The following is an 18793-nucleotide window of genomic DNA, read 5'->3' as shown; positions in this document are numbered from 1 at the left end:
CCTTATTGTTATTATTAGGGGACTGGCCCGAAGTCCCACAGCTGACAAGTGGCGGGGGGGGGGGGGGGGCGGGATTCGAACCCACCACCTCCGACGACTCCAAAGCCCGGGGTCCTCCCGGCGCTTAGCACATAGTGAGCGCTCAACAAACGCCCTCATCATCATCATCATCATTATTACTCCGCTGAGCCACGCTGGTTGCCGAGGAGTCCGAACGGAGGGCACCAAGCGGCCCCACGTGGGGGCGCGCGGGGGCCGCCGCCGCCGAGGTGGTTCGGGCCGAGTCGGAACCGCCCCTCGGCGCGCCCCACATTCCGCCCGCGCGACCCTGCAGCGCCACCCAGCGGCGCGCCGCCGAGCCCGCAGGCGCGCGCCCCCTCTCCCTCCCCCCCGCCCCCCCCCCGCGCCCCGTCTCCTCAGCCCGCTTCCCTCGCCGCACAAGGCCCAACCCAAGAACCCGAAGACCACAAAATGGCCGCCGGCCGCTGCGTCACGTGACCCCCTTTGTGCCTTTCGGGCCCCCGAACTCGGCGGCCCCGGGCCGAAAGCCCCCGGGGGCGGCGGGGGGCGCGCGAGGGGCCCCTCGGGGCCCGCGGCGGCCCGAGGCCGGGGCCCGGGGAGCCCGGGGAGAGGCCCGCTCGGCGCGCGGGGGTCGGGGGGGAAGAGAAGATGGCCGCCATTTTGTGTGGGGCTCGCTCCGCCGCCGCCGCCGCCGCCGCCGCCGCCGCCTGCGGCAGGGGGAGCGGGGCCCGGGCAAGGGGACGTTAACACGTACCGACTCCTCTTCCTTCTCCATCCCGGTGGGCATCTGCGGGACGGCCCGGTTTATCGAGGCGTACTCGTGCAGGTCGGGCAGGTCCTCGCAGCGGAACACCGGCAGCGGCTTCGAGGCGTCCAGCGCCCGCGCCCGGAACGACAATTTACTCATCTCAGGCGCAGCAGATGCCTCTCCGCTCTGGGGAAACGGCCCCGGCCAGCGGGATCATGGAGAACCCGGGGGTCCGGGCCCCACTCGCCGACCTGCTCCCGGGGACTGGACTGGGGGGCGGGGGGGGGGCGGCGGGGCGGGGTTGGGGCGCGGAGCTCGCCGTCCGGCCGCTGGCGCCGGCCGGGAGGGTGGGGGTCTGCGCCAAGCCGCGCCGCTCTCGCTCGCTCTCTTCAATACGCCATGGCCAACATGGCGGACATTAAAACTCCACTGTGCGCTCTTCAGCCAACCCCAGCCATTCCCCACACTGCATCGCGCAGCGGCGCGGGCACGCGGGGAGGGGGGGGGGGAGGGAGAGCGCGGGCTCGAGGCGAGGCGCCGGCACGAGCCGCGCGCGCCGCCGCCGCCGCCAACCCCCCCCCCCCGCCCCCTTCTCCTCCGCCCGACGCGGAGGGCGCGAGACACCCAGGCGGCCGTTAGGCTCCCGTCATGGCGGCCGCGGAGCCAACCGGGCTCCCTCCCACCCGTCCTTTCGCCCCCTTTCCTCAATCGATCAGACGTATTTATTGAGCGCCTACCGTGCGCAGAGCACTGTACTAAGCGCTTGGGAAGTGAGCGCTTCCTCACACACCCGGCCCCACCGCCATCCGCCTCAGGTGCCATCCCCTCAGAGCAATTGGTCTGAGGCGGGTCGGCCCTTGTGCCCCCCCCACTCTTAATAATAAAAATCAATCAATAGTATTTATTGAACAATTACTGTGTGCAGAGCACTGTGCTAAGCGCTTAGGGAAGTCCAAGTTGGCAACATAGACAGTCCCTACCCAACAGTGGGCTCACAGTCTGCCTCAGGTGCCATCCCCTCAGAGCAATTGGTCTGAGGCGGGTCGGCCCTGGTGCCCCCCCCATAATAAAAAAAAATCAATCGTATTTATTGAGCGCTTACTGTGTGCAGAGCACTGTACTAAGCGCTTGGGAAGTCCAAGTTGGCAACATAGACAGTCCCTACCCAGCAGTGGGCTCACAGTCTGCCTCAGGTGCCATCCCCTCAGAGCAAGGGGTCTGAGGCGGGTCGGCCCTGGTGCCCCCCCCCCCATAATAAAAATCAATAAATCGTATTTATTGAACGCTTATTGTGTGCAGAGCACTGTACTAGGCGCTTGGGAAGTCCACATTGGCAACATAGTCCCTACCCAACAGTGGGCTCACAGTCTGCCTCAGGTGCCATCCCCCTCAGAGCAATAGGTCTGAGGCGGGTCGGCCCTGGTGCCCCCCCATCTTAATAATAAAAATCAATCAATTAATCGTATTTATTGAGCACTTACTGTGTGCAAAGCACTGTACTAAGCGCTTGGGAAGTCCAAGTTGGCAACATAGACAGTCCCTACCCAACAGTGGGCTCACAGTGTGCCTCAGGTGCCATCCCCTCAGAGCAATTGGTCTGAGGCGGGTCGGCCCTGGTGCCCCCCCCATAATAAAAAAAAATCGTATTTATTGAGCACTTACTGTGTGCAGAGCACTGTACTAAGCGCTTGGTTAGTCCAAGTTGGCAACCTAGAGAGACAGTCCCTACCCAAAAGTGGGCTCACAGTCTGCCTCAGGTGCCATCCCCTCAGAGCAAGGGGTCTGAGGCGGGTCGGCCCAGGTGCCCCCCCCCCCCATAATAAAAAAAAATCAATCGTATTTATTGAGCGCTTACTGTGTGCAGAACACTGTACTAAGTGCTTGGGAAGTACAAGTTGGCAACATAGAGAGACAGTCCCTACCCAGCAGTGGGCTCACAGTCTGCCTCAGGTGCCATCCCCTCAGAGCAAGCGGTCTGAGGCGGGTCGGCCCTGGTGCCTCCCCTCCGAACTCTTAATAATAAAAATCAATCGTATTTATTGAGCGCTTACTGTGTGCAGAGCACTGTACTAAGCACTTGGGAAGTACAAGTTGGCAACATATAGAGACAGTCCCTACCCAACAGTGGGCTCACAGTCTAGAAGGGGGAGACGGAAAACAAAACCAAACATATTAACAAAATAAAATAAATAGAAAAGATATCTACAATCAATCAATTGTATTTATTGAGCGCTTACAGTGTGCAGAGCACTGTACTAAGCGCTTGGGAAGTACAAGTTGGCAACATAGAGAGACAGTCCCTACCCAACAGTGGGCTCACAGTCTAGAAGGGGGAGACAGAGAACAAAACCAAACATACTAACAAAATAAAATAGATATGTGCAAGTAAAATAGAGTAATAAATATGTACAAACATATATACAGGTGCTGTGGGGAAGGGTCCCCCCTCTAGACTGTGAGCCCACTGTTGGGTAGGGACTGTCTCTATACGTTGCCAACTTGTACTTCCCAAGCGCTTAGTACAGTGCTCTGCACACAGTAGGTGCTCAATAAATACGATCGATTGATTGACTGACGGGGAGGATGGAGAGGGGGACGAGGGGGAGAGGAAGGAGGGGGCTCGGTCTGGGAAGGCCTCCTGGAGGAGGTGAGCTCTCAGTAGGGCCTTGAAGGGAGGAAGAGAGCTGGCGGTACTTGTGAGGCGCTCACTACGCTCGATCCCCTCAGCCCTCACTTGTACTTCCCAAGCGCTTAGTACAGTGCTCTGCACACAGTAAGCGCTCAAATACGATTGATTGATTTCCCCCGGTCTCCCGGCCCTCAGACAGACCTGAATTCTGCGGCACCTGTCACCTGGGCATCCCCAAAACCTTTCGCTAAACCCTCATCCCGCCTGCCAAAACAGAGGGGTAAGGGGTGGGAATCATTGAGGCTCAGTGGAAAGCGCCCGGGCTTTGGAGTCAGAGGTCATGGGTTCAAATCCCGACTCTGCCACTTAGCTGTGTGACTTCGGGCAAGTCACTTCACTTCTGTGGGCCTCAATTCCCTCATCTGTGGGAATAAAGACTGTGAGCCCCACGTGGGACAATCTGATCACCTTGTAACCTCCCCAGCGCTTAGAACAGTGCTTTGCACATCGTAAGCACTTAATAAACGCCGTTATTATTATTGGACGCTCCCCCGGCATTCAGAGGACATCATTTCCAAATGATTCCCGAAAGGTGATTCCCTTCTTCTGTCAAGCCAAAGGGAGAGGTTAAACCTCGGACCAATATCACTTTCGTTTTTCTTCCGGGAAAAAGAATGACACATACACACAAACTTAAAAAAATTTTGAAAAGTTGTTTTTTTAAAAAAAACCCACCATCTAAGACTTTACCCTCCTATTGATTTTCTTTCGAGGAAACGAGTTATATAGACATTCCACATTTATTGGAAGCCCAGAATGTGCCGAGCACCACACGGAACATGGAATCATCCACTTTCTAAGTACTCGGGCTCATCATCAGGTTCCTGTTTCTACGCATTTTTTAAAAATCTATTAGCGTGTATGATGAAAACAGACTAATTTTAATTAAGCGTTTTTCATAATGCTGGATGTTTTCATTTTACTACATGACGGTGCATGGTAGTCTTTTAGTACATGTCTATATGTTGCCAACTTGTACTTCCCAAGCGCTTAGTACAGTGTTCTGCACACAGTAAGCGCTCAATAAATACGATTGATTGATTGACATGGTGCATGGTAGTCTTCGGAAATAACTTTGGGATTGCATGGTCCTTATTTTCAACTAGTAATTACTTATAATAATCGAGTAAAATACAAATTACCTTAAAATAGCTATGATTCATATATAGTTATTACCACTTCTATTGCTCTGCATTTTGGCACTTTTCACTATAAACCTGGAGTTATAATAGAGAATGATGACCTGTTGAGAACTGGAGGAAATGGCATTTGTTAGAAGTAGGAGTGATGCAGGTTGACCGTAATAGGGGAATTGTTCGTTTATTTATTAAGGAGACTGGAACAATTTTCCAAAGAAGTTTAAGGAATGTTCTTCCTTAAAGGTGTCGTATTCAGAGGATAGACAACTACCTGTATGGGCCTGCTTGGACTACTGTAGCAGAAAAGTACAAAAATTTACTAGCCCACAAAAATGTTCTATCAGTTTGCCCTTCCCTCAGGCTATGCGCGGCCTCTACAGATAGTAAAAAAGTAAAATAAATAAAAGAAGGCCCCTAAACTACTAGGTTTGCCATAAACGACTGTATGCCCACGGCACACACTAAACATACCTCCTAAACTGGTTTAGCATCAGTCTATCCTGGTGCCAGGTCTGGTCCAAGATAACTTCTCAATCTAAAAAATATGGGAAGTGGTCAATAGTAGTTGTGTTAATTGAGTGCCCTCCTGGTGTGATGCACTGTACTAAGCTCTTGGACACTACAAAAAAGTGAAGTGACATTCCCTGCCCACAGGGTGCTAACACTTCAATGGGAGAGACAAACATAAAAATATTGACCTAGGAGGAAGAAAAGTAAATTAAATTTACTTACCCTAACCAAAAATATTTCCACCTTTAGGGTCAAATGTGATTGTTATTTTGTCTTAAGATAACAAAAAAAAACAACCACTCTGTTCAATACTTGACTATTTAACTTGAGTTAGTTTGGCCTAACACTAGTCATGCGATATTTGAAGGCCAATGGTAATATTTTAGGATTCCTCTCTTCTATGAGAATACTCCAAGGCTATCTAATGTACACCTCTACTAGGGCATGCTACCAGGTATTTTTGGCATTTTTATCATACCATGGACCACAGGTTTGTGTGTGGTGGGGGTGGGAGGGCTGCCCACCAGAACTGGCCTAACTATAATGGCTACTGCTTGGAAGTTTGGACCCCCCTGGCTTTTGTGATAGCCTTGAAAAATGACTTTGGGTCCATAATGCTGCTAGCAAATCACAGCAGAGGAAAATATATCAAGCAGAAACAGAATTTGGAGAATATGAACCATGACTATTTTCCACAAATATTTATTTGATAGCGTTGTACTGTACTATATACACTACTGAACTAGGCACATGGAAATGTAACATTTCTTAAAAATTTGTGGCCATTATTTACATATCTTGCTTGCTGATATATTTTTTTCTTAAACTAAATTGCCAGTCATCGATCTAGTTGGCCTATGTCAAAGTTTTATATCAGATGCATAACAATCAATCAGTGGTATTTACTGAGCACTTAACGTGTACAGAGCACTGTTCTTAGCACTTGGGAGAGTACAACAGAGTAAATAGATATGATACTTGCCCTCCTGGAGCAAAGTAATTTAGCTACTTCCTCTAAAATACATTTTAGCTCCTGCTTACTATAACTGGAAATGTTAGGACTTTCTCTCTAGAATATTTACTAGCCCTTAATAGTGTTAGTAACATTTAAAAAAACAATTTGTATTAAACACAGTAAATGCTAACATAATAACCTTTCCTTTCGTATGTTCTCACAAGTGCTTAGTACAAGGCAGTACGTTTTCTACACACACACAGTAGGTTCTCAATAAATACTGTTGATGAGGATGATAATAATCGTAATAATCAAATCTTTCTTAACAGGCTAGGGCCGAATTGAAAAACTTCTGTGTCAGTAAACTGGCATCTCAGTCATTCTCCCCCTCCTGACATTTTTATATTCTGCATAGGGGAGCTGGGCACCAGATAAAATGGAGGAATACTGATACAAGTTAAGAGCAACACCTGTCCTCTTCCTTCCTGATGGCCATCACACACATTGCAGTTTCTTGGTGAGCGACAACAGGATCTGCCCCATGCTCCACAAGTTCCTTCCCATGCACTTCCTCCTTAATCATAAAAGCATTAGAGGATACCATAACAGAGCCCCCCAATAGGGGAATGAATTATGATTTTTCTGAATTCCATTTTAATCATAAACTAGAACCACAAAGTTGAAGGAAAAATTGTACCCAAATTTCATATTCGACAAACCCAAACTTACGTTTCACGGCAATATGGCTATTTGGTCTATCTCATCAATTTAAAGAAAATAAATTTCTGTACAAGTCTATAAACAGTAAACCCTATAGTGAAAGACTTAATTGAGAGTTTAACCAAATGCCACAATATTATTCAACTAGGTATTTCAGGCCATATTTTTGGCTACACTAAAAAAATTAATCAGATGACAAGTGTCGAGCCTTCACTTGACCCTGAGATTTGTTAGACACAGTCATTTTGTAACCTTGAGGAAATTAAAAACTCTGTACCACTGTTAGGGATAACTAGTACCTGTCTCCTACATGGGATGCATGTGAGGATTAATTGAGTGCTAATATGTGAAATGTTCTTTGAATTTAGATATCAATCAGAACACTGAGTACCAGTGTGATCCAGGAGAAGCAGTATAGCCTAGTGAATACAGCACAGGACGGATTCAGGAGAACCGTGTTCTAATCCCAGCTCAGCCACTTGCCTGCTGTTACCTTAGGTAAGTCATTTCATTTCTCATCTGTAAAATGGGATTAAGTATCTATTCTCCCTCCCCCTCAGATTATGAGCCTCATGTTGGGCAGGGACTGTGTCCCATCTGATTATCTACGCTAGTGCTTAACACATAATAAACATTTAATAAACACCACAATTATCATTAGCACCATACTAAAGGCTTGGGACAGTTTATAGAGTAAGTAGACGTGGTCCCTGACCTCAAAGAGCTCATAGTCGTGTGGGGGAGAGAGACACTCAAGTAAGTTACAGATAGGGGGAAATCAATAGAGTATAAAGGTAAGTATAAAGTGGAACTCGGGTGTGTGTTTGGGAGGGGAATGCCAGCAATCTCCCTTGATCCTGAATAGACCACTGCTCGTTTGGTATAAAAAACAGCCCCAGCGAAGAAGCTATCAGGACTGTGCCACAGGTTACAAAGTGCATTGTGACAGCCCTGCCGCATTCCTATAACCCAAGTGGAAACCCATGTGGCAAGGACAAGAGAGTATAACTGGCACCATGCAAACTTCTAGCACTATCATCTTGGTCCTGAAGTCTCAGGAGCTCTGAAGTCTTATGCATCATTCTTGACAGGACAGTCCGTCATCATCAGGTCAATAAATACATCATCCACCGCCTTAAGAAGCTGAGAGAAAATTGGTGAAAGTGGAAAGGGAGGAGACACGTGTCAAAGAGTAAGCTAGAGGGGAAACATATGTAACAGAATTTAAAGATATGTACGTAACTGCTCTGGTGGGGAAGGGATGGGGGTAAGTAAGTGCTTTAGAGGGCATGACGACAAGTGCATGAGTGGCTCAAAGTGGCAGAGATGGAATTCATTCATTCATTCAATTGCATTCATTGAGCGCTTACTGTGTGCAGAGCACTGTACTAAGCACTTAGCACTGTACAAAGTGCTTAAGCTGGGAAGTTGAAAGGTTATTTAGGGAAGGCTTCCTGGAGGAGTTGTGATTTTTAGAAGGGCTTTGAAGATGGAGAGATTAAAGGGGGAGGAAGTTCCAGACAGGAAGGAAGCAGGAGGATGGCTATGACCATGTGGTTAGTGGTAAGAAGAATGAGAGCAAGGCACAGTGAGTAGCAACAGGCATTAAAAGAGTGAAGCATTTGGACTAGATTGTACTGGGAAGGGAGCAAAGATAAGTAACGGAGAGAAGACTGATTGAGTGCCTTCAAACTGAAGGTCTACTCCATGTGGGGAGGAATGGGCAACCATTGGAGGATTTGGGGAGTGGGGAGATATGTGCAAAACTGAAGGTGAACTTTTAAAAATTAAATAATGGAAGGACCTCTCTGTTAAGAATGTTTTTCCCATGAGTGCTTCAGTGTTCTAAGCAAAAGTAGCACGGATCTGGTACACAGCAACACTGATACTGATTTAAATCTTAAATTTTACTTGTTTCTTTACCGGTAAATCTTAAGGAACCGATATGTCTTTATACTCTTGAGAAAAAAATATGCTTTAGTAACAAAATAACTATATGAATTATGATTCTATTTGAAGTCTTCTATGATAACCCTATTTTCACTCATTACAAACAACCCTCTGCCACTTGCCTGCAGTGTGACCTTGGGCAAATTACTTATTTGTGCTTCAGTTCCTCATCTGCAAATGGAATTCAATACCTGTCTCCCTCGTACAGAGACTGAGTCCCATGTAAGAAAGGGACTGTGACCTGATTACCTTGTATCTACCCAGCGCTTGGCACACAGTATGCACTTAAATACCAAAATTATTATTAGTACTAATTGTCATATTATTATTAATAGTATTATTTTTGATAATAACTATAAGAAACATCTTCCAAGGAGAACATTGACTCAAATGTGAATTAGGGGGAAAAAAATTGAACCAACTAAAATTTGAAGGTAGCAGTTTTCTTTTTCCCCCCTTCTCCTCACAGCTCATCCAGTCTTCTCAGAGGTCCCAAGCAGGGATGGTGTGTTGGACAGGGCATTGCTTTGATGATGGTGGACTGAGTGCAGTCTAGGACCTCACACTTTGTGACTCTGCCTTACAACCTACTGTTAAGTATTCTCTGTAGGTAGCATTGGTGGGACTATTCTACAAGTGAGTGGAGACAGTGGAATGATCTCATAGCCATAAAGATGTTTGGATACAACTGCTCAATATAGAGTGTCAATATGCTTTGAATCTTGATACCATGTTAGCACTACACTCTGTCAATCTCCTAATGACCTATAGGGAATGTAGGCAATCAAGTCTCCTTACTCCCTGGGTCTCGTAATTTTTGTCCTTTTCTTCCTTGCAACTGCCTTAAGTTTCCAGGCAGACCTGTTTAAGGGTATAACGCCACACTGCTCTACCCAAGAGACCAGCTATGGCCCAGTCACCTAATAGTGGGTAAACACTGCAGCACAAGCATCATTCCCATGGTATAGAACTATGTTGCCAACTTGTACTTCCCAAGCGCTTAGTACAGTGTTCTGCACACAGTTAAGTGCTCAATAAATATGACTGATGATGATGATGTACCTACTGAAATTTTTAATATTACAGAAGAGCTGGGCTCATGACGAAAAGCCCGTTGTTGGGTAGGGACCATCTCTATATGTTGCCGACTGGTACTTCCCAAGCGCTTGGTCCAGTGGTCTGCACACAGTAAGCGCTCAATAAATACGACTGAATGAATGAATCCAACAGGACATTTCCTGGAGATTTCTCTGCTTCATTTGAAAGCAGCAGAGAATCAGACTGAGATAGAAGAGCAGAGGCTTTTGATGGATTTACTCAACATCTTCTACCTTTTCATGATTCTGTGCTAATCTTCGAGGAAATATAGAAGGTCAGTAGCTGAACAAGGGTTTCTCTGTGCTGCTGTGGATGAAGCAAAGAAGGTAGTTCTGGCTTATGTGCAGGAATGGGTGGAAAAGCATTTGAACAACAAAATCAGCACAGAACTGGGTGGGCAGGAGAGTTGGGGCTGCCTCAGTTCATCGAAGATCTCTGCCCCTTCAAGCTGGCCCCAGCTGCGTGGCCTTCCTCTCAAGACCCCGGCCAAAGCAGAGAAGCTGGACTTTAAGTCTGTGTCTCGGGAAGGGCAGGAAAAGTGGGGCAGGGAGGGAACTGAATTCCCTGCAATGACTGGACATAATGCCAATGATACTGCTTGGTCCTGAGAAGTCATCAATTAATGCAGGACGTACTGTAGTACACAGTACTGTATTGTGATAGTTTAGAACCAGGGGTACGTCTGTACTAAATCTCAAAGGCAGTTTCTACCCTGATAAATTGTTATTATGCTTCAGGGAAGAAATCGTATTAAGTATAATGCTTCCACAAAATACACTGTTAAGCTAGAGTTTCACAAATTGCTGCCATTTTGTAGTTGCTGGTAATAAAACAAACACACACAAACATCAGCTGGATTTTTCCACTGTAGATCATCAACACTGTTTACATGAGACTGTGAACCTGTTGTTGGGTAGGGACTGTCTCTATACGTTGCCAACTTATACTTCCCAAACACTTAGTACAGTGCTCTGCACACAGTAAGCGCTCAATAAATGATTGATTGAATGAACTAATGAGATGCCTGCAGATAAAAAAAGAGCTAAGCACAATTTAACAGCTCCTATTTGATTTCCAGCTATCTGACACCTAGTAGGGCTACAATCCTCTGTCTCGGTCTTCTAAGGCCCTTATTTTTTCAGTCATTTGCAACTGAGTATACCTGTCAGGGACCACGCAGAAGTGATCACACAATTATAACCCCACTCCTATGTGGACTTAATTGGTACCAGAGGTTCCCAATTCAGGTTCTGGGGTGAGTCTGCTGACACCAGTAAGGAAGGTGACAGAGATAAGTTTGGCTGGTTCTGGAATCTAAAAATACCTTCCAACAGGCCACAGAGATGGAGGAACTCAACTGACAATGGAAGGATTCATGGGAGGTTGTTTTTCAAATATCTTAGCTCCATGTACTGTTAATATCAAGTTGCTGAACTCATGATTTCTCAGCAGTCTCAGGCATTAAGGTCTCAGTCAATTGGTATGAAAATTTTGTGGCTTTTGAATCACTGCAAGGGTGAACATAAATTATAGATTAGCCTGAAAGTAATGAATATATTTCATTATGTTTATTGCTGCCCTTCACAATTGAAGATGATTCTTCTGACAGTGGGGCTTTATTCATGTGGGTGGGTGTGCCCGATTAAAACGAAACTCTCCTTTCCACACTTTGTACATGTCTAGATTGTCCTTTGCTAAATTATATTACATTTATTTTCAATGCCTAGTGCTCTTTTATATGCTATCCCTTAGTGCCTCATATTTCCAAAGTCTTTGCACTAAAAGAGTGACCCCGCTTTAGGTGTTGGCACTTTGAAATATCACAATATGGTTCATATTGGGGGTGTGTGTGGGAGGAAAGAATATAGCTTTACTTAATCACAGATCTCTAATTTTTGTACTAAAACAATGCCAAATAGAAATGGCAATGACAATTCTCAGTCATAAAACTGAGAACCTTAAGCAATGACCCTGTTGGATCCCTTCAACTCTTCTGCAAACTGACCCAATTCATTCATTCATTCAATCATATTTATTGAGCGCTTACTGTGTGCAGAGCACTGTACTAAGCGCTTGGGAAGTACGTTCTCTGCCCTCCGAGAGAGAGGGGAGGGGTGAATATGGTTCCTCACTGGCCATAAGGGGACTCCCTCATAACGAGTCCAGGAACCATTACTACCTTCTTTCCCCCAAACTACTTCCACCGTGGTTGCTGCTCCCAGCTAAATATAGTACCAGCTGGTGTGGAACGGCTCAGTGACAAGCAGGAAAGGGAAATTCTTGGCAAGGGGAAGTCATCTATCAGAGTCTTAAGATGTCGTACTCTAATATCAGAGTGTAGGAATGGCAAATCTGACTTCGTATTTGGCCAGCCTAGACACCATCTAAGGAAATCAAACAATTGAAAGAAAAGGGATTGGGGGCAGGGGGTGTCAAATAACTGGTTGGCTATTCAATAGATGAATCGATCTCTCAAGAATTCCCAGGTACTTCAAATAAACAAAAAATGGCCTTTACCTCAAAACGATCAAATTCAAATTCTTATTTTTGATGACAAAAGACGAATATATTCATATTTAAATAAAAATAATCCCTCCATATTAAACTATCAATTAATCAGTCGTATTTATTGAGCACTTACTGTGTGCAGAGTACTGTACTAAGTACTCAGGAAAGTACAATGCAGTTGGTAGACACGATCCTTGCCCACAAGAATCTCAAAAATCTTAACCTTAGTACTATAGTATCACAACAGCAGAAATAGAAGAGATCTATGAATTTTTCTGTTCCCCTACATTCAGTACATTTTATTAACTGGTAAAACATACAGTAGGTGTATTAATTTATATCTCCTTAAATTGATAATTTAGATTTCCACTACTATGTTGGAGAAAAAAATCCATAATCCTTTTCCATATTAAATTTGCAATCACAACTAATTTATTTTCTTTGTAGTGTGAGCAAATTAGACAAAGGCACCCTGTGCTCAGGCACTTGAACAAAAAGTCTCCCACTAGGTGGTACGAAAGCATTAAGGTGCCTAACTTCCTATTATTATAGTACATCTGGGAGCTTGGAGAACAGTGTCCTGGACTCAATCTCCTTTCCTCAAACAAAATACATTAAATTGCTTGATGCCATTCCTTGTAAGAGAATCACTTCACTTGCTATTTCATCTTTGCATTTTTTAAAAAATATGAGTGACTTCTCCATCCCTTCGACTTTGAGCCCCCAAGGGAGAGGAACCCTGTCTAATTCCTATCTGTGTATTCTCTATCAGCACTTAGTATACTGCTCTGCACAAAGTAAACACTTAATGTTACTGCTACTATTAATACTACCAAAAGAACACTATTCTTCTATACAGTAGCTCTTGTCCAACCTTGTTACTCTTGCTTGAAATTTTTTTTTATAATACTCTTGAAACCTGATTGGCCTTCCAGCTGCCATTGAAAACACCACCTTATTTTCCAGTTACTACACTCTACAACTCCCTTTAGATTTTTTCTTATCTTTTATTTCTTTAACATTTCATTTTTAGTCTCTAATATTGTGCAACTTCCCAAGCTGTATTTTTGTCAGGAGGTAAATATAACAAAGGTGTGTTATTTGTATTATTAAAAATGTTAGGGGTCTCTCCATAATTAGAGCAGACCATATTCCCATGATATGCTATGGACTGCACATTCTTGGGAGAAAACGTGGCTGAGTGGAAAGCACACAGGCCTGTGAGTCAGGAGACCAATCAATCAAATTTATTGAGTGCTTATTCTGTGTAGAACACTATACTAAGCGCTTGGGAAAAATACAATGTCACAGAGTTGGTAGACACGTTCCCTGCTCAAAACAAGCTTACAGTCTAAAGGACTACAGCACCCAGTATTCCCAGGTAGTCTCCCATCAAAGTAAAACATGGTTCTTGCCCTTGAGTTTTTGCAATTAAATACAGAAGACAAATCAACAGAAACTGATGAAGCAAAAGTTGAAGTGAGCAAGAGCAGATATAAATAATACACAAAAGTGGACAAAAATCAACAACAGATAAATGGTTAAGAATGCTGAAGCAGTTAAAAAGATGGTATAGCCATAAAAGTGCCTAGAAGATAGGGCATGGGCCTTGGATTCAAAAGGACCTGGGTTCTAACCCTGGTTCTGCCATTTGTCTGCTGTGTGACCTTAGGCAAATCACTTCACTTCTCTGTATCTCAGTTTCCTCATCTGTAAAATGGGAAGACTCTGAGGCCCATGTGGGGCAGGGATTTGCTTGTATCCAACCCAGTGCTTAATACAGTGTCTGGCACATAATAAGCACTTAAATAACATTAATTAGGGAACACCTTAATGCAGGAAGTATTTTTTTTTAGAACTCTGAAGGAGGAGAGGGAAAAATGGACTGGGAAGGATGTTCTAGGTAGGTAGAAAGGCATGGGTCATGAGAAGGTGAGTCGAGTTCAACAGGAGTCTGGGTAAAAGTTTATCAATCAATGGTATTTATTGAGAGTTTACTATGTTCAGAGCACTGTACTAGGTACTTGGGAGAGCACAATATAATAGAATTAGCTGACACATTCCTTGTCCATAATGAGCTTACAGTCTAGAGATTGTATGTAGTTATGTGGCTATAAAAATGTGCTAAAATGCTGGTTTGGGACTATTTCATATCCACGCTGTCCCCTGCCTCCACTACTATGGTGAATTGGGAGCTGGATGTCTATACTGGAGAAGCAGCAAGGCATAGTGGATGAAGCACGGGGCTGGGAGTCAGAAGGTCATGGATTCTAATCCTGGCTCTGCCACTTGTCTGCTGTGTGACCTTGGGGTAAATCATTTTACTTCTCTGGGCCTCAGTTACCTCATCTGTAAAATGTGGATTGAGACTGTGAGCCCCCTGTGGGACAAGGATGGTGTCCAACCCGATTTGCTTGTATCCACCTCAGTGCTTAGTAAGGTGCCTGGCACATAGTAAGTGCTTAACAAATACTACAATTGTTATTATTATTATTTACACTTTAGTAAGATCATTCTAGCTATTCAATCTAATTAAGCTCTGTAAAATAAATTATGAAAAAGAAAATAAATTATTTGAACTAACATCTAGTAAATCAAAAAGTAAAATGCAATACACTAATAAGTTGGGATTATTAAATTGGGAAAATGCAAAAAAAACTTAATTTGTATAATCAGACTATGCATTTTCCTAGAATTGTATACCTTTATTGTGAGACTAGCTTGAATTTCCACAAGTGCTAATGTATTAAATTCCCATATGCACGCAAAGTCAGGGAAAAATGAACTGCCCTCAATTTGTGCCACTGGGGGGGATATCTGGGGCTGTGCCATGGGAGGAAAAGGAAGCACAGGATAGAGTCACACTGCCAGGGTGGCAGAAAAGAGGAGGAAGTGCCAGGTGGTGCAGCTGCCTGCAGCACGGACTTGCTCTGCAGAGGGCTTGCAGAGAAATTTTGCCCCCCACCCCTGAACAGGGATAGAAGGCAGAGAAGGCTGGGATTGGGATAGTCAGGCACCTACCTAAATCTTGGAAACACTGAGTCAGGAGAGTGAGGTAGGGAGGGAAGGGAGAGAAAAGTGGGGAAGAAAAAGAACACTCTTTTGTCTTTGCCCTTCAGAGGGCTCTGCTGTTAGTGGGTGGGGGCTTTTAAACCTTTCAAGAACCACTGAAGAAGGTAAAAATGAGAAATACTATCTAAAATATATCATTATTATTGATATTAAAGCATGGCCAGTGATATCCTGGTTAATGTGTCAATTCACCTCAATTTAAATTTTCTATTATTTGAAGTATTTTCCTCCACAGTCTTCTAGAGAAGGTAAAAATATGTAAAAAAAAAAATTGTAGTTCAAGTACCAAAATAGTTAAATAATTTTGCCCACGTTAAAGACCACCTTACTCATATTATGCAAATGATTATTTATAATTTCATATGTCTAAAATATCTGTACATTGGTACAAAAATGAAAGTACAACTGTACAGAATGTTTCAAAATCAATGAAGCTCATAGTGATGTAGGAGAACAAAGACTACTGAATAGCTGGATACATAGGGAGTCCATAACGTATGCATTTTTTTGGACTGGAATTTTATATATCTAGTCCAAAATGACTGAAATGATCATCCAAGAACCAAAAGGTTTATGGAAAATAAATTCATATAGAAAGGTATATTCCACCCTCAAGGAAAACTTCAATCTGAGGGTGAAACTCCCCAGCTGAATGTCAATCCAAAGGCTCAGCTATGGTACCCTTGTATGCAGCAGTACTTCATTTATGAGCAAATCTGAATTGATTACAAAAGTCTTAAAGCAGCCATTTTAAAGTTTTTAACGATATTTCAGTATGTATTCTAAAAATTGTATGTAAATGGGTAAACGAAAAGGGGGATAACCCAAGTTATTTTTTAAAGTTAAAGGGAAAGGCCTCACACTGACAGGCTTTGAAGACATGATTTCCTGAGAAAATAAAAAAAATGGTTTTTAAATTTCATTCAAATTCTTAAATGCTGAGATGGAGTAAGCAAAAAAAAAAGATCCTTATGCTGATTCCAAGGAATTAAAATCACAAAATCATACAGCATTCGTTTTTGTATCTGAAACCTGCAGTAATCTCTTAATATACTGCATCTGACTTCAAATATGTTACCATAATAGTTCAATTATTCTAACCTGGTTTTAATGTATTAATTTTTCCAACTTAGATACTTGTTGATGCTTGATTACTAGTTCTTCGTATACTCTTCTTTAAAGGAAATAACACTTAATTTTCCTTGAAAAAAAAACCCACACAAATGCATGAGGAGACCAAATAACTATATTTTTGCTCTTTGTAGGCTTTGGGCCTGATTCCATATTCTCTAGCCTGGCAAAACTCTCAGGAAGAATAGGCTATAAGAAGGCCAGATTCTGCTGGGGTACATGTGTCCAAGTGTTTTTTAAAGTCAGGGACTATTACCCCCCCCCGCTCCCCAGGCCCTAACTCACATCTGAAAGAAAACTGTATTCATAATAATTAACAGGAATAAAAATAACTTCAACTGTTTCTCTTTTGGAAATCAGAAATGCTCAGATTAAAAAAGGGGACCAGGACACAATAACAGAGGCAATATAGAGTTCTATAACACAATTCTATGCTGACAAATTCGAAGCAAACATATTAGGCACAGAAATGACATTTAACTTTTATAACGTTCAATGAGGTGAAAAGCAAACACCGTGAAGAAATACTTCCGTCTTTTAAACAACATGATTTTAGACCTTATGGCAGATCTAAGGTCTTCTGAACTGGGGCAGATACGGACTGAAGTCCTTATTTCTGGAGAGATGAGATCTGAAGAAACATTAAATATAAGCCTCCTCTAAAACACAATTGCAAACTGAACAGCCTGCCCCTGATACCGCTTGGATAGGCTGTGACGACATGTCTGCTTCCATCTATGGTTCACATAATAAAACATTTAGATAATACAAATGAACAATTCCCTCCGACCAAATTACACTTTCTTAGATAAAAGAAAAGAGATAATAGATGAGATCTTGCCCCACCTCTTTTTTCCTCTTTTCTTTTAGTGAAACTGACATAAATTGTTGAAGAGCACTACAGCGCCACCAACACAGATCAATGCAAAACAAAAAAGATCTCCCACCGTGTGCAAAAAAGACCTAGAAAAATGCCAAAAATTACAAAATGTCTCCCAAATGTACCTTTTCAGAGGCAAAGACATTGTATGAAGGATTTCTTACGTAGAGCCTGTAAGAAATAAAGCCTTATACTAAGAGCTTTAAAAATGATCTGACCCACAAATAAAAGATCCACTATTTAGTAACAGCCATAACTTAATATAAACCGTGTTATGTCAGTCTCCACCTTCATTATACCAAGGGCAGCTTTTCTATAGTTTGTATTAAAGTAATCTATCAACTGCAACCCGAAATAGATTTATAAAAATGTTTTGGCTTCAACCACAGTTTGAATAGTGATAAATCCAGTGCTGGACAAATTAGGTAATACATTTTTTTTTATAAAGAGGAGATGCACATATTTGGCATTGCCAACCTTTCTGCCACTAAACAAGTCCATCTTGGAATATCTGAGTTATTCTATAGTTCATGGCAATTAAAGTACAATTTATGCTTTAAAACATTTAGCTTAGATAATGGAAACAAAACTCTTTTTTTATTGTCAAAATTAACCAGACAAGATCGGATGGACTATGCAGAGATCAAAGCTAAAGAAAACCCCCAAGATTTATTTCGTTCACAAAAACATAATGAAAATCCTCTTTATCTGGCGGTTTATTTAAAAGATACCACGATATAGATGTGTAAAATACACACTTACCATTAGTGTAGGCAGAGAAGAAGACAGTCCTTGCGAGATAATTGTAACGATATAGACTGGATACTTGTGTCCCTAGAAACAACAGCCTCCATGCAGCATATGGATCTCCAAACCTCCTAAAAATATCAGGTAGATAAAAAGTGATACTTTCTTCCATGATCAGGGGTTGAACGGGGGTGGTTTCCCTGAGGATCTGAGGGCGTTGGGGGGAGAAAAAATCGGAGAAATAGCCACAGAAGATTAAAAGCAGAGGAGGCAGCAGCAGCAGCCAGAAGACTCTGGGGTTAACAACTTTGCAATGGCAAACAGGCGTGTTCTGATTGGTTAGGAGGGCAGTGTCCCTACAGTCTGCACTATCCCCCGCTCTCCCCCCTCCTGCAGCTAGGAAAAAAAATGCAGAGTGTGTGTGTGTGTGTTTGTGTGCCTGTGTGTGAGCGCATGTACCATTTTACACTGAGCTTTTAAAAGCACAGCCGCCCAAATGACCAAAAAAAAAAAAAAAAAGTCCAGGTTCCGATGCTAAGTGACACTGCAAAACAATAGCCTCCTGTCCCCCTAGCTCAAGAAAGGACCTTAGGGCTCAATTCGGTTCTGCCTAACCGAGGGCTTT

The 18793-nt window shown here is 43.5% G+C and overlaps 1 protein-coding gene across 4 annotated transcripts in view; it reads right to left on the bottom strand.

The window, feature by feature from the left end:
* The window catches only part of EPC1 (enhancer of polycomb homolog 1), a 62187-nt gene extending 43721 nt beyond the window's left edge, over positions 1-18466 (bottom strand). The window contains exon 1 of one of the 4 annotated variants that reach the window (XM_038755542.1): positions 18184-18466. In XM_038755542.1, the coding sequence (XP_038611470.1) occupies positions 18184-18186 (3 nt within the window). In that variant the 5' untranslated portion in view covers positions 18187-18466. Of the gene's footprint in view, positions 1-775; positions 1022-18183 lie in introns of those variants that run through there. The other 3 variants (XM_038755541.1, XM_038755543.1, XM_038755540.1) reach the window with 3 other exon arrangements.
* Positions 18467-18793: the final 327 nt, after the last annotated feature.

This window comes from Tachyglossus aculeatus, chromosome 13 (assembly GCF_015852505.1).
Source record: "Tachyglossus aculeatus isolate mTacAcu1 chromosome 13, mTacAcu1.pri, whole genome shotgun sequence".
Classification (NCBI taxonomy): Eukaryota; Metazoa; Chordata; class Mammalia; order Monotremata; family Tachyglossidae; genus Tachyglossus; species Tachyglossus aculeatus.
This window is presented reverse-complemented; position numbering and strand designations above follow the sequence as displayed.